This window comes from Engraulis encrasicolus, chromosome 17 (genome assembly GCF_034702125.1).
Source record: "Engraulis encrasicolus isolate BLACKSEA-1 chromosome 17, IST_EnEncr_1.0, whole genome shotgun sequence".
NCBI classification, from domain to species: domain Eukaryota; kingdom Metazoa; phylum Chordata; class Actinopteri; order Clupeiformes; family Engraulidae; genus Engraulis; species Engraulis encrasicolus.
The window spans coordinates 21721454-21736129 of NC_085873.1; the positions used below are offsets into that span (position 1 = coordinate 21721454).

At 42.8% G+C, this 14676-nt stretch overlaps 1 protein-coding gene across 1 annotated transcript; it reads right to left on the reverse strand.

Moving 5' to 3' along the window:
* Window positions 1-10678: 10678 nt before the first annotated feature.
* zgc:56095 (Ferritin, lower subunit-like) lies at window positions 10679-14227 on the reverse strand. The gene is made up of 5 exons (XM_063221961.1): window positions 14140-14227; window positions 13453-13556; window positions 13194-13340; window positions 12362-12487; window positions 10679-11651 (listed from the first exon to the last, which is right to left on the reverse strand). Exons 2-5 carry the CDS (start codon window positions 13552-13554, stop codon window positions 11502-11504), a joined length of 525 nt encoding a protein of 174 aa, XP_063078031.1. The 5' UTR covers window positions 13555-13556; window positions 14140-14227; the 3' UTR covers window positions 10679-11501.
* Window positions 14228-14676: the final 449 nt, after the last annotated feature.

Consider the following 14676-nt stretch of genomic DNA (forward strand, 5'->3'; position numbering starts at 1 on the left):
AGAGACGGGGAGGGTAGGCAAAGGACCTGGGCTGGGAATCAAACCTGTGTCAGCCGCATGATAGACGAGTGCCCTACCAGTTGGTCATGGCAGGGCCTGTGCTGCCCTTGATTTATATTGAGTAACACATTTCCATTCCCTCTCAAATTAGTCTATAAAATATCAGCAAGTCATTTCTATACTTGAGAGGCTTGCTTTTTGGACAGCAATTATAATCCTCTGTGATCATTCTATTTAGTAAAATTGTTTATATGACATACAACTCATGGAAAAGAATCGGGAGCCTACTGAAAATAGATATGTCCTTGAAATCCTAAACATAAGAATCCTATAGGATGCAATGTAATGTTGGCCAGCCTTTTGAGAAACTGGTCTGAGGAATTGGTGTATATAGAAGTAAGTGTGTGTGTGTGTGTGTGTGTGTGTGTGTGTGTGTGTGTGTGTGTGTGTGTGTGTGTGTGTGTGTGTGTGTGTGTGTGTGTGTGTGTGTGTGTGTGTGTGTGTGTGTGTGTGTGTGTGACAGAGGAACCGAGAGAACAACAATGGTCTCTCTCTCTCTCTCTCTCTCTCTCTCTCTCTCTCCCTCCCTCCTTCCCTCTCTCTCCCTCTCCCCCTCCCTCTCCCTCTCCCTCTGTCTGTGTGTGTGGGGTGGGGGTGGGGGGGTATGTGCAGGGGCTGGGGCAGTGGGGCTTTGGTTGACACTAGAGCAATAGCAGACTACGCACACACCTAAGCTCTCGTCTCTGGTGTGTCCAGAGACCCCCTGCCGAGAATGGTGTCAGTGAACGTGCGCAGGTGCCGTTGGCAAAGGGGACAGAGAGATGAGAAAAATCCCTCCATTCTTTCCACAATTTTGAATGGCTGCTGAGAGCTGATAGTTTTTTCAATCGTTACGAAAATCCATACCTGGGTGCAGCATAGTGTGAAGATGACCTGTGTACCAATATTTTGAAAATTGGGAGTACGGTTCAAAAGCTACAGGCAAAAATGCAGCAAAGATTTTGACCTGCTGGTGGCGCTACAGAGTTTGAGCTGGGGATCTGATTTTTTTTGTGGTAGGTCATGGGATGGACTACTATGTGTGTACAAAATCCCAGTCTAATTCGACAAACGGTTGCTGAGATATGACCTCACTTCCTGTTTCGCCACGTTTACGACAATTTTGATTGGCTCTCACGGCTAAACGATAAAAGATATCCAATATTCCTGAAGACCCCATGTGTAGCTCAGTACAGAGATACTATATACCGAATTTCGGGTGAATTGGTAAAAAATTGTGGGAAAATTAACATTTTTATTGAATTTTACAAAATTCAAAATGGCGGGAAAACTATCCTGGCGGAAAATTACGTCATATAGTGCATTGGATTCGTCTTGACTCAAGGATTCCAGGGATACCAAGTTTATGAAAATTGGCCCAGCGGTTCAAAAGTTACAAGCAGAAATGTACCTGCAACTTTGACCTGCTGGTGGCGCTAGAGCGTTGGGGCTGGGGTCCTATAAATTGCTGTGGGTAATGCTGAGACTGCCCCGAATGTGTGTGCCAATTTACAGCATTTTCCTGCCTACGGTTCTATGGGCTGCCATAGACTTGCAGAGGGATAGGAATGGTGACTAGAGAATAATAATAATAAATATAGCTGCAAGCAGCAATGCGGGGCCAAGCAGTAAAGTTGCCAAAGTCGCCACGGCAACAAAAGGAGCTGCAGCGCCCCCTTTGGCCCAAAATGTTGGCAATGTTGGTGTGCATTCCTCGGAGGGGAGTGTGATGACATGAACCAAGTTTAGTTTGAATCCGTTGAAGAGCTGCTGAGATATGAGCTCACTTCCTGTTACCTGTTGGTGGCGCTAGAGAGTTTGAGCTTGGGGTCTGGTTTTTTTTTTGTGGGAGGTCATGGGATGGACTAGTATGTGTGCAAAAAATCCTAACAGAATTTGACAAACGATTGCTGAGGTATGACCTCACTTCCTGTTTCACCACTTTTACCACAATTTTGATTGGCTGTCACCCTCAAACGATAAGAGGTATCAAAAATTATTTGAATACCCCAAAGCAAATCAGTGCCAAGATGAAGTTTACCCTTTTGTAGGGCATTCTGACCAAAATTGTGGGACAAGTAGCATTTTTATTGAATTTCGCAAAATTCAAAATGGCTGACTTTTTTCTTCCGGTTGACATGAAGTCATATAGTGCGTTGGATTCGGCTTGGCCCAAGGATTCTAGTGATAGTATTATTTTCAAAATTAGGCATACGGTGTAAAAGCTACAGGCAAAAATGCAGCTATAAATTTGACCTGATGGTGGCGCTACAGAGTTTGAGCTGGGGGTATAATTTTCTTTGTGGTAGGTCATGGGATGGAATACTATGTGTGTAAAAAATCCTAGCCTAATTCGACAAACGGTTGCTGAGATATGACCTCACTTCCTGTTTTGCCACTTTTACGACAATTTTGATTGGCTGTCACGGCTAAACGATTAAAGATATCTAACATTCATTGAGACCCCATACAAACCTCAGTACAGAGATACAATATACCGAATTTTGGGTGAAATGTTCAAAAATTGCGGGAAAAATAGCATTTTTATTGAATTTTACAAAATTCAAAATGGCGGGAAAACTATCCAGGCAGAAAATGACGCCATTGGGTGCGTTGGATTCGTCGTGGCCCAAGGATTCCAGGGATACCAGGTTTAGGAAAATTGGCCCAGCGGTTCAAAAGTTACAAGCAGAAATGTACCTGTGACTTTCACCTGCTGGTGGCGCTAGAGTATTGGGGCTGAGGACCTATAACTCGCTGTGGGTAATGTTGATGCTGCCTCAAATATGTGTGCCAATTTACAGCATTTTTCTATGTATGGTTCTATGGGCTACCATAGACTTACAGTGAATTTTACAAAATTCAAAATGGCGGAATTTCCCTTCTGCGTTGACATAACTTCATATAGTGCGTTGAATTCGGCTTGGCCCAAGGATTCTAGTGATAATAATACATTTTACATCGTGCATATGGGTTAAAAGCTACAGGCAAAAATGTAGCTAAAATTTTGACCTGCTGGTGGCGCTACAGAGTTTGAGCTGGGGTTCTGATTTTTTTTGTGGTAGGTCATGGGATGGACTACTATGTGTGTACAAAATCCCAACCTAATTCAACAAACAGTTGCTGAGATATGACCTCACTTCCTGTTTCACCACTTTTACGACAATTTTGATTGGCTCTCACGGCTAAACGATAAAAGATATCCAATATTCCTGAAGACCCCATGTGTAGCTCAGTACAGAGATACTATATACCGAATTTCGGGTGAATTGGTCAAAAATTGCCGAAAAAATAGCATTTTTATTGAATTTTACAAAATCCAAAATGGCGGGAAAACTATCCTGGCGGAAAATGACGTCATAGGGTGCGTTGGATTCGTCTTGGCCCAAGGATTCCAGGGATACCAAGTTTATGAAAATCGGCCCAGCGGTTCAAAAGTTACAAGCAGAAATGTACCTGCAACTTTGACCTGTTGATGGCGCTAGAGCGTTGGGGCTGGGGTCCTATAAATTGCTGTGGGTAATGCTGAGACTGCCCCGAATGTGTGTGCCAATTTACAGCATTTTCCTGCCTACGGTTCTATGGGCTGCCATAGACTTGCAGAGGGATAGGAATGGTGACTAGAGAATAATAATGAAGAAAACCTACTAACTCTATAGGGGCCTTCGCCAGCTTCGCTGCTTGGCCCCTAAATATAGCTGCAAGCAGCAATGCGGGGCCAAGCAGTAAACTTGCCAAAGTTGCCATGGCAACAGAAGGAACTGCAGCGCCCCCTTTGGCCCAAATCTCGCCAATGTTGGGGTGCATTCCTTGGAGGGGAAAATGGGGAGAGAGACGGGGAGGGTAGGCAAAGGACCTGGGCTGGGAATCAAACCCGGGTCAGCCGCATGATAGACGAGTGCCCTACCGGTTGGCCATGGCAGGGCCTGTGCTGCCCTTGATTTATATTGAGTAACACATTTCCATTCCCTCTCAAAATAGTCTATAAAATATCAGCAAGTCATTTATATACTTGAGAGGCTTGCTTTTTGGACAGCAATTATAATCCTCTGTGATCATTCTATTTAGTAAAATTGTTTATATGACATACAATATTATGGAAAAGAATCGGGAGCCTACTGAAAATAGATATGTCCTTGAAATCCTAAACATAAGAATCCTATAGGCTGCAATGTAATGTTGGCCAGCCTTTTGAGAGACTGGTCTGAGGAATTGGTGTATATAGAAGTAAGTGTGTGTGTGTGTGTGTGTGTGTGTGTGTGTGTGTGTGTGTGTGTGTGTGTGTGTGTGTGTGTGTGTGTGTGTGTGTGTGTGTGTGTGTGTGTGTGTGTGTGTGTGACAGAGGAACCGAGAGAACAACAATGGTCTCTCTCTCTCTCTCTCTCCCTCCCTCCTTCCCTCCTTCCCTCTCTCTCCCTCTCCCCCTCCCTCTCCCTCTCCCTCTGTCTGTGTGTGTGGGGGGGTATGTGCAGGGGCTGGGGCAGTGGGGCTTTGGTTGACACTAGAGCAATAGCAGACTACGCACACACCTAAGCTCTCGTCTCTTGTGTGTCCAGAGACCCCCTGCCGAGAATGGTGTCAGTGAACGTGCGCAGGTGCCGTTGGCAAAGGGGACAGAGAGATCCCTCCATTCTTTCCACAATTTTGAATGGCTGCTGAGAGCTGATAGTTTTTTCAATCGTTACGAAAATCCATACCTGGGTGCAGCATAGTGTGAAGATGACCTGTGTACCAATATTTTGAAAATTGGGAGTACGGTTCAAAAGCTACAGGCAAAAATGTAGCTAAAATTTTGACCTGCTGGTGGCGCTACAGAGTTTGTGCTGGGGATCTGATTTTTTTTGTGGTAGGTCATGGGATGGACTACTATGTGTGTACACAATCCCTGCCCAATTCGACAAACGGTTGCTGATATATGACCTCACTTCCTGTTTCGCCCCGTTTACGACAATTTTGATTGGCTCTCACGGCTAAACGATAAAAGATATCCAATATTTCTGAAGACCCCATGTGTAGCTCAGTACAGAGATACTATATATCGAATTTCGGGTGAATTGGTCAAAAATTGCCGAAAAAATAGCATTTTTATTGAATTTTACAAAATACAAAATGGCGGGAAAACTATCCTGGCGGAAAATGACGTCATATGGTTCGTTGGATTCGTCTTGGCCCAAGGATTCCAGGGATACCAAGTTTATGAAAATCGGCCCAGCGGTTCAAAAGTTACAAGCAGAAATGTACCTGCAACTTTGACCTGTTGGTGGCGCTAGAGAGTTTGAGCTGGGGACCTATAAATTGCTGTGGGTAATGCTGAGCTGGGCCCGAATGTGTGTGCCGATTTACAGCATTTTCCTACGTACGGTTCTATGGGCTGCCATAGACTTGCAGAGGGAGAGGAATGGTGACTAGAGAATAATAATGAAGAAAACCTACTAACTCTATAGGGGCCTTCGCCAGCTTCGCTGCTTGGCCCCTAAATATAGCTGCAAGCAGCAATGCGGGGCCAAGCAGTAAACTTGCCAGAGCCGCCACGGCAACAGAAGGAACTGCAGCGCCCCCTTTGGTCCAAATCTCGCCAATGTTGGTGTGCATTCCTTGGACGAGAGTGTGATCACGTAAACCAAGTTTAGTTTGAATCCGTTGAAGAGCTGCCGAGATATGAGCTCACATCCTGTTACCTACCTGTTGGTGGCGCTAGAGAGCTTGGGGTCTGGATTTTTTTGTGGGAGGTCATGGGATGGACTAGAATGTGTGCAAAAAATCCTAACAGAAATTGACTAACGGTTGCTGAGATATGACCTCACTTCCTGTTTTGCCACCTTTATGACAATTTTGATTGGCTGTCATCAGCAAACGACAAGAGGTGTTCAAAATTCTTTCCTCTCCCACCTCCCTCTCCCTCCCTCCCTCCCTTCTTCCCTCTCTCTCCCTCTCCCTCTCCCCCCTCCCTCTCCCTCTCCCTCTGTCTGTGTGTGTGTGTGTGAGGAGGGGGTGGGGGGGTATGTGCAGGGGCTGGGGCAGTGGGGCTTGACCCCCTGCCGAGAATGGTGTCAGTGAACGTGCGCAAGGGGAGCAGAGGAGACAGAGAAATGAGAAAAAATCCCTCCATTCTTTCCACAATTTTGAATGGCTGCTGTGAGCTGATAGTTTTTTCAATCGTTACGAAAATCCATACCTGGGTGCGACATGGTGTGAAGATAACCTGTGTACCAATATTTTGAAAATTGGGAGTAGGGTTCAAAAGATACAGGCAAAAATGTAGCTAAAATTTTGACCTGCTGGTGGCGCTACAGAGCTTGAGCTGGGGATTCGATTTTTTTTGTGGTAGGTCATGGGATGGACTACTATGTGTGTACAAAATCCCAGCCTAATTCAACAAACGGTTGCTGAGATATGACTTCACTTCCTGTTTCACCACTTTTACGACAATTTTGATTGGCTCTCACGACTAAACGATAAAAGATATCCAATATTCCTGAAGACCCCATGTGTAGCTCAGTCCAGAGATACTATATACCGAGTGTCGGGTGAATTGGTCAAAAATTGCAGGAAAATTAACATTTTTATTGAATTTTACAAAATTCAAAATGGCGGGAAAACTATCCTGGCGGAAAATGATGTCATATGGTGCGTTGGATTCGTCTTGACTCAAGGATTCCAGGGATACCACGTTTATGAAAATTGGCCCAGCGGTTCAAAAGTTACAAGCATAAATGTACCTGCAACTTTGACCTGCTGGTGGCGCTAGAGCGTTGGGGCTGGGGTCCTATAAATTGCTGTGGGTAATGCTGAGACTGCCCCGAATGTGTGTGCCAATTTACAGCATTTTCCTGCCTACGGTTCTATGGGCTGCCATAGACTTGCAGAGGGATAGGAATGGTGACTAGAGAATAATAATAATAATAATAATAATGAAGAAAACCTACTAACTCTATAGGGGCCTTCGCCAGCTTCGCTGCTTGGCCCCTAAATAATAATGAAGAAAACCTACTAACTCTATAGGGGCCTTCGACAGCTTCGCTGCTTGGCCCCTAATAACAACCAATATCCAAAAGTATAGATTTTGCCTCTATGCAAGCCCCACATCGCTAACAGATTATTTTAATGACGATTTCACCATGCAATCTTTATAGAGCATTTGAGGACAAATATCTGATCTGCAAAATCTGCACAGTAAGTTAGTTATCTTTATGATGAAATATGCTTCCAAATATGCTTCCACCAATGATAAAGGTCAGCATTATGTGTGTCATAAGAAAATTAACAGATAAAACCACATTATGGGTCTATGCAGGGGAGCCGACAGGGTGGGGAGACAAAGGGGTAATTTGTCCCGGGCCTAAGTAGAGAGGGGGTCCAATATTGGGTTTCCATTACATTGTATGTATTGGATAAGGGGCCCTTTCAGATGACTTTGTCCTGGGCCCAGCGAAAGCTGTCTGCGGCCCTGGGTCTATGCATTAACTTGTACAGCTGATAAGAAGCACCTTCTGGTACAGCACAGCACCATCAGAAAGACTCGGGAGGGTCACTGAGTTTAAATCAGTCCATCGACAGGAAACATTCTGTGGGGACAAACGTGAACATCCACCTTTGACTTCATACTATACATTCAGTAGATGAAGAAGCACAGCATGTGAGCTGACTCGTCTTATCACCATGGCTTCAACATTTGAGACTCACAAAATGAGACACAAAAATCAGAAGCACATTAGGCAAATCAAAATCATGCTATGCACAAGTGATATATCTGGGAAATTTCCTCACGTGCCTGAACATATCTGGAAAAAGAACAATGGCAAAAAGTTTACACACACAAGTCCCTTTAAAATTACTGTTGTTGGGAAAGTTGTGACAGGTGTACTTCAGAGACCACTAGACGGCAGGATGTGGCCTACATGTACATACATTACATTGTTACATTACATTGCACTTAGATGACACTTTCATTCATTCAACGCGACTTACATTTATTACTTTTCAGGGTATTGGTTACAGGCCCTGGAGCAATGTGGGGTTAGGTGCCTTGCTCAAGGGAACTTCAGTCATGGATGGAGATGTAGGGAGAGGTCAGGGGGGATTTGAACCTGCAACCCCTAGATTGAAAGACCAACTCTCTAACCACTAGGCCACGGCTGCCCCACACACACATCCAAGACGTAATCTACCAACTAATTACAGGGAATACTCAACAAAAGGTCCATGCTTATGGTGTAGATGCTTCTGTGCCAGCCTGGTCTTTTCAGTCATTTTTGTTAGGAATTGGGCGGGATTTTGTGCTTCTAGGAAGGTAGGTCTGCACACTGTTGAGTTGAGTCAGCACCAAAAAATAAAGTTTATTTTTTGGAGCTTATTCCGCAGTGTGCAGACTTATCTTCTTCAACAGCCTGGCCTCGTCATCCTTAAGCTTCCACTCAATTCTCATTTCCTTACAAGATGACAAGACTAGGCTTGTTCTGTGCTAGAAAAGATTTCTAGGCAAGAACATTTCTCCATTGTATTAAAAAAGGAGCAGGCAGTTGTGACCTGAAGAACAGTAAATAGCACCATCAATGGCAATTTTCATGTGATAACATAGTAGGTATAGTAGGTTGAGAAACGTACAGTAAGTCTGTGTAAAACACGATATCTCCTTAGTCATGGCTGTGGAGACGAGACATACACAGCAGACTGACTCAACAGCACACAATTTGTGGGATCAGCAATTTTAGGATTTGATAAGTGCACTAATAGCCATGTCTCTGTGAGGAAGTGCTCATTTAGACACATAATTATATGGTTACTCACTCACCTCAGCTATTATGACGTCGATAGCGGGGTGCTGAAGCTTAGGCCGAGTTTCTTAGGTTGTTCTTTGTATCCAATGAAATTATTTTCTTGACAGTGCTCACTGTACAAGGTCATACATATGATAGGCCTATGCTTCGTTGCAAAATGATGTGCATCCATTTTGGAACATTTTGGGAAATTACAAAAAAATACATTTATGTATTGGGCATTCCACTGCAAATTGCCTCTTATATAGGCTTAAAAAGTATGTTTTTAAAATATTTGGCAAACATTCACATATAAATGATAGGACTTCTGAACAGTAATTTCCAATAATAACATTTAAAAGTCAAAAATGGTGGATATGTCATTTTGCAACATAATTCTTCATATACAACCGATTACGACCTTAGGGGTGATTGATAAACTGTGCACTTCAGAGCTTAAAAACTATTCCCATTATTTTCTGAAAGCGACTGTGTCCCTCCGACGTACTTGACAGCATCAATCCAAAACCATTATACCTTCAAAAATGCTGAATTATTTCCTCAGTTTGTTGACCTGTAATGTAAACTCCATTTTTATAGAATTTCAATGTGGGATGAATGAAATCTATCCATCCACCAATAACGTGACCTAGAACTGAAATACTCAGGCTGACCAACTTAATATAGTCCTATAAAATATTTTCTATCTAAAGCTCCCAAAACCATCACACCTTCAAAATGCTGAATTATTTTTTCATTTTGTTCACCGGTACTTACACTTTATAGAATTTCCCTTTGAGATGAATAAAACACATCCATCTATCTATAGCGTGATCTATATATTACTTCGATACTCAGCAGTATACAATATTTTCTCACAGCCTCAGGCCTGTAAGTTCCCCATGGAAACTACATTCTGCATACGGGCAATTTTGGTTCCAACCACCTCATGTGACTCTTGTGTCTTCTGTCTTGTCTCTTGTATCTATACATTAACAGGGAACGACGTGCTCCTTTTTCCACTTCCATTTTTTGTGGACTGGCCACCCTCCCTCCCTCCCCCCCTGCAGCATGGCCAGAAATCACAATGACACAGCAGTTTTCTGTTCTCTACACCTGAAAACTATATATTCTCAAGTCATACAGGGACAGAAAGAAAGAAAAAGAAATCCAGGCAAACATGACCATGAGTCAGCAAACACCGGCTCCATAGTCCCATACTTATCTCTTCAGAACCAGACTCACAACGTACACGCACACCCGTAAAAACGCCGGTCTATACATTAAAAAGGAATGTTCACTGTAAAATGAAGTATGAAATACAGCAAAATCAAGGCAACCTGCTGACCCTGGTCTTTCGGGATTAATTGCACCATTTATGAATAATGACCATAATATTCCACTGCAAATAATGCAAGTTCACTGAACTTTAAAAAGGTCAAATGTGGCATGTGGGTAATTTTGGAGTCGACCCCCTGTCACTTTATTCACTTCTCTCACTTTTCATAGTACAGGCATATATGAATTCAACACCAATTCACTAGTACTTCAATTCAACATCAAGACCCTAAATGATCCCACAAAGGTTAATCCTTCCTGTATTTTTCCACACACATACACACTATCTTGCGTGTGTACATTTAAAAGGTCCTAAACCAGAGATAAGAGAAACTCCACCCACTACAGGCCTGTGACTTCTCAGCTGAGTGCAGTTTAGTCAGCAACACTGCAGCAGCAAAAGCCATTTTCGTATATACAGTACAGAAAAAATATTGCATTTAAATTGTACCATTAATAAGGGACAACACGGCTATCTCAAAACCATTACAAGTGTTTAACCCACAGATATTTTTTATCTTACATATTGAACACATGCACACAAATATGTTTGCATTGCATTTTATTTTTATTGGAAGAAATCTCGTTTATCAAATGTGACAATAAAATGAACCAAGCTGTTTACATTTAGGGAATGTGTAACCAAATATTGCGTACGCAAGAGCTTACAGGCAAGGAGAGGAGTGACATAAGAAAAAAATCCTGACGGAATGCTTGATCTATGTATGACGTAAACTGGTAACTTTCTAGCACCGAACTATGAGAAATGTCTGAGTTTCAACTTGAGGTATAAGCACTAGACATGATTCAGGTCTGTATACTGAGGTATAAGGTCATCATTAACAAGAGAATTGACTTCACACTAGGGTGGGTGAGGGTGGTTTGTGCATGTGTGCCACTTCACAAAAACACAACAACTAGTAGAGGATTAGACCTCTTCTTCTTTCAGAAGTCAACAGTGGTCCGCTGTAAACCCACTCGCATGCACAAGACATCCCATGCTACAGATGAACGGGGTTTGAAAAGTTGAAGGGATACAAATGGCACACGGGGGGTAAAAATCCAGTAGCAATCCAAGATAAGTTGAATCTGGAACTAGTCGTAAATTAGCAAATAAAAGAGCCTGGAGCCTGGATTTTCTTAATGCATCCAGGCAATCTATTGGCAGGCTTACTCACTGTCGGTCAACTAAGCCAGGTTCATTATTGGAATTTACACCCCAGGGGCCTATACTAGGGAGCTGGTTCAGGAGTAAACCATGTTAAATTAAGGACTCCAGGCTCTTCTATTAGACGATTTACCTCTTAACATGGTTTACTCCTGAACCAGCTTCTTAGTATACCCCTCAGGGTGTGTGTACATGTTTTTTTAGAGAGTGTGTTTGTCGAACAGGTACTCTCCCATGTTGCCGTGCGTCTCGCTGGAGGTGAGGCGCGTCAGGCTGCCCGCGTAGTCGCCCAGCTTCTTTATGGTGTCATGGCTGTCAGTCAGGAAGTGGCTCTCCAGGTAGTCACACAGCTGCAACAAAAACAAACAAATCGATAATAATAATAAGAGCAATCACACAGCTGGGACACAAACAAAAATAACAACAATATGATGATACCAATAACAACAACAGTTTATATGGAGGGCCCTTCAAGATACTCAAGGCCGCTGTACATTATAAAAGGGAGAACAAATATTTCCTAAAGCAGTCTTGGTTTAACGTTCAATAATAAATAGATTCTCATTGATCTCCTTCTTATTTTTCTCATAATATCAAACAAAAATATCCATATAAAATGTATTTGGAAAGCTTAAAAACTTTTGTCTATGGTGTCTAAGGAAAACCTTTCAGAATATTTTGAGGCTGAAGTGTGTAATGTTCAGTTCAACTGGCATGGGATAACCAAGGAGCGTTTCTTAAGTTGTGCAAAGCCTAAATAAGGAGTTTGTTGTGACATCATACCTGAACAATCACAAATATCATGGATAGGATTATACGAGTTCAGTCCTGCCTGCCCTCTGCTAAGGCTAATTGAACAGTTTCATCCCAAAAACTTCTTAGACAAAAGCAAACTGTGTCAGCAATTCTTGCTACCAAAAGGAGGGAAATGGAAAGAAAGAGAAAAAAAAAACACAAAGACTTGTAGACATCACAAGCCATCTTATCTCAATTTAGCACATGCATGGAGACAACAATGTGACTGAGAAATACAGTTGAAAGTTGATAACCAGAGACTTACATGGGGATCAGTGCGAACTCCGGCCGTGCGATGGACGTCCAGGATGGCGTTGTTCAAGGCCTTCTGGTACTCCAGAGAGAATGTAATGGCGTCCAAACCCCCACGCCAGTCCTCACGAGTGGGCTTCTGCACAGCAAGACACATCAAAACCCAATTACATTCCAGATCAAACTTTACTTACAGACAAACCAGTAATTACAGAACGGGATACTACTGACCCACTCCAACTGCAAAAGGATCATGAAACTCTATTGCTCTTTTGTCAGTAGTGAGGATTAAATGTTATAGCATGCCGGCTTAAGACCATACAAACAAAAACAAATGTACGAATTTCGATAAAAACGCATCTGTTGTAAATTACAATACAGACCATTTCTGAAAAAAGTATTATCAGCCTGCACGTGCACAAGAACCCCCATCATCGCTGGATGTGTGGTAAAATCTGGCAAACTTTCCCCATACATAAAAATTTCCACAGTTTTAAAGGAGAATTATGGACGATTTCAAAACGCACCTGCAGTGAACCGTCTTAAACATAGGCCTACTCCAAAATTATCATCCCAAAAGGTTAGCAGGGCATGCAAGGTGTCTGATAGGTTGCATAACATTTGTAATGATATTTGGAGTGTGTCAAGACGCTTCAAACAAAACCATGCCTCCACTAGCTGCCCAGGATCTTGGAAAGGGCTGAACAAAAAAAAATGACACGTCTGAAAAGTCAAGAGCTGGAGCGAGCCGTACAACTGTATGTTGGAATTGGCCATAGTTCTCCTTTAACTACATTTCCCTTCCCTCAATTGATGTGTGACAAAAAGCAAGGTGTGTAGCCTACAGCAACGGTCTGCAGAAGGATTCTTCCTCCTCGGCTGTTCTGGTACTCCAGAAGGCTCTCCGCCTGCCCCCTCTCCTTCACGGAGCGCTCAAGGAAGAATGAAGAGAAGTTGGGAAGGGCCACATCATCTCTGTCAAAGTACATACCCTGGAGAGGAGAAGATTAAAAAAAACATCATATAATGGAACATTGATTAAGGCTGAAATATAGAAAATCGTGATGGGGAAAATGTCAGCTGAGATTTTTGTGGTACCCTTACCAGTGCCAGGTATGTGTAAGACGCAGTCAGCTTGATATTGACGAGTTTGTTGATGTTCGCCTCATTCTCCTCGTGGAAATTGTGTTTAACGGCGGACTGCATGTCTAGGGGAAACAAGCGAAGTTAGTTCATCCAAACCCGTCAGCGAGTAGCCTACAGAAAGCAGTATTGTGCAACACTGCATAACAACATTTACATCATTATCAGCTTGAAACGTCCCCAACCGAGTGTCCTCACCTGAGCCTGACGAGCACTGAGTAGACACAACGTAACACAAATTTAGCTAAATGAACTTGTGCTCAGACCCCCTTTTATAGGGCTATTGTCACAAACTCATCAGTGGTTGCACGCTGACGTACCAAGTCCTCCTACCTAGAGCAGCCATGAGCAAATCAACTGAGTGAACCAAGGAACTCATGTGACAAACGAAACGACACAAATGACAATTCAAACAACGTTGGGTAGCCTATAACTTATTTTACGACCGTCTCCTGTCTGTTTATAATTGCGACAAGGACATTTACTTGGCCTATGCATTTACAACGCACTTGGATTTGACCGTGATGCAACACCAGCTTGCAAAACAAAGGTAGCTTGTTGTGTGTCTCTAAATGCATTGGATAACAAGATGTTGACATGTATAGGTAGACATTTGTTTAACAAACCATTCATGAGGAGTAGACTCACCTGGACACTTTCGTGTGTCTTCTTCTCAGCTCTGGGTGTCCTCAGAGCTGTTCACTGTTGTTATCTGGTTGGGTGAACATGAAATTATTCCAATATGGCTGCGAAAACAAAAAACCGACGTCAAAATAAAAGTCAGCAGCAGGCTGATGCCTGATTGAGAGAGAGCCTGCCTAATTTCCATCAATAGGCCTATTAGTCGAGTACATCTATGGCCAAAACACACCAAACCTCCGAAAAAATGATACAAAAGGGGTTTCAAGTTCAATACATCCAGCTGTCCTTACTAACATACTAAACATCTAGGAAAATCTAACTTCAGGAAAGGTGTCATTTTCAAGATCAAAGTTTAAAAAAATAAGGGTTATTACATGATAATTACATAGGCATGAATTAACATGTTTTCAGGATCTGTTTGGTTGGAGTGCTGTTAGGGTGGATAAAGACACTACTGCTATGGTAATATCCATGTACTGTTTGTCAGGGCACATCATCAGTGATGAATCATGGTGTCACTACGTATTTTGGGTCTTTCAGCAG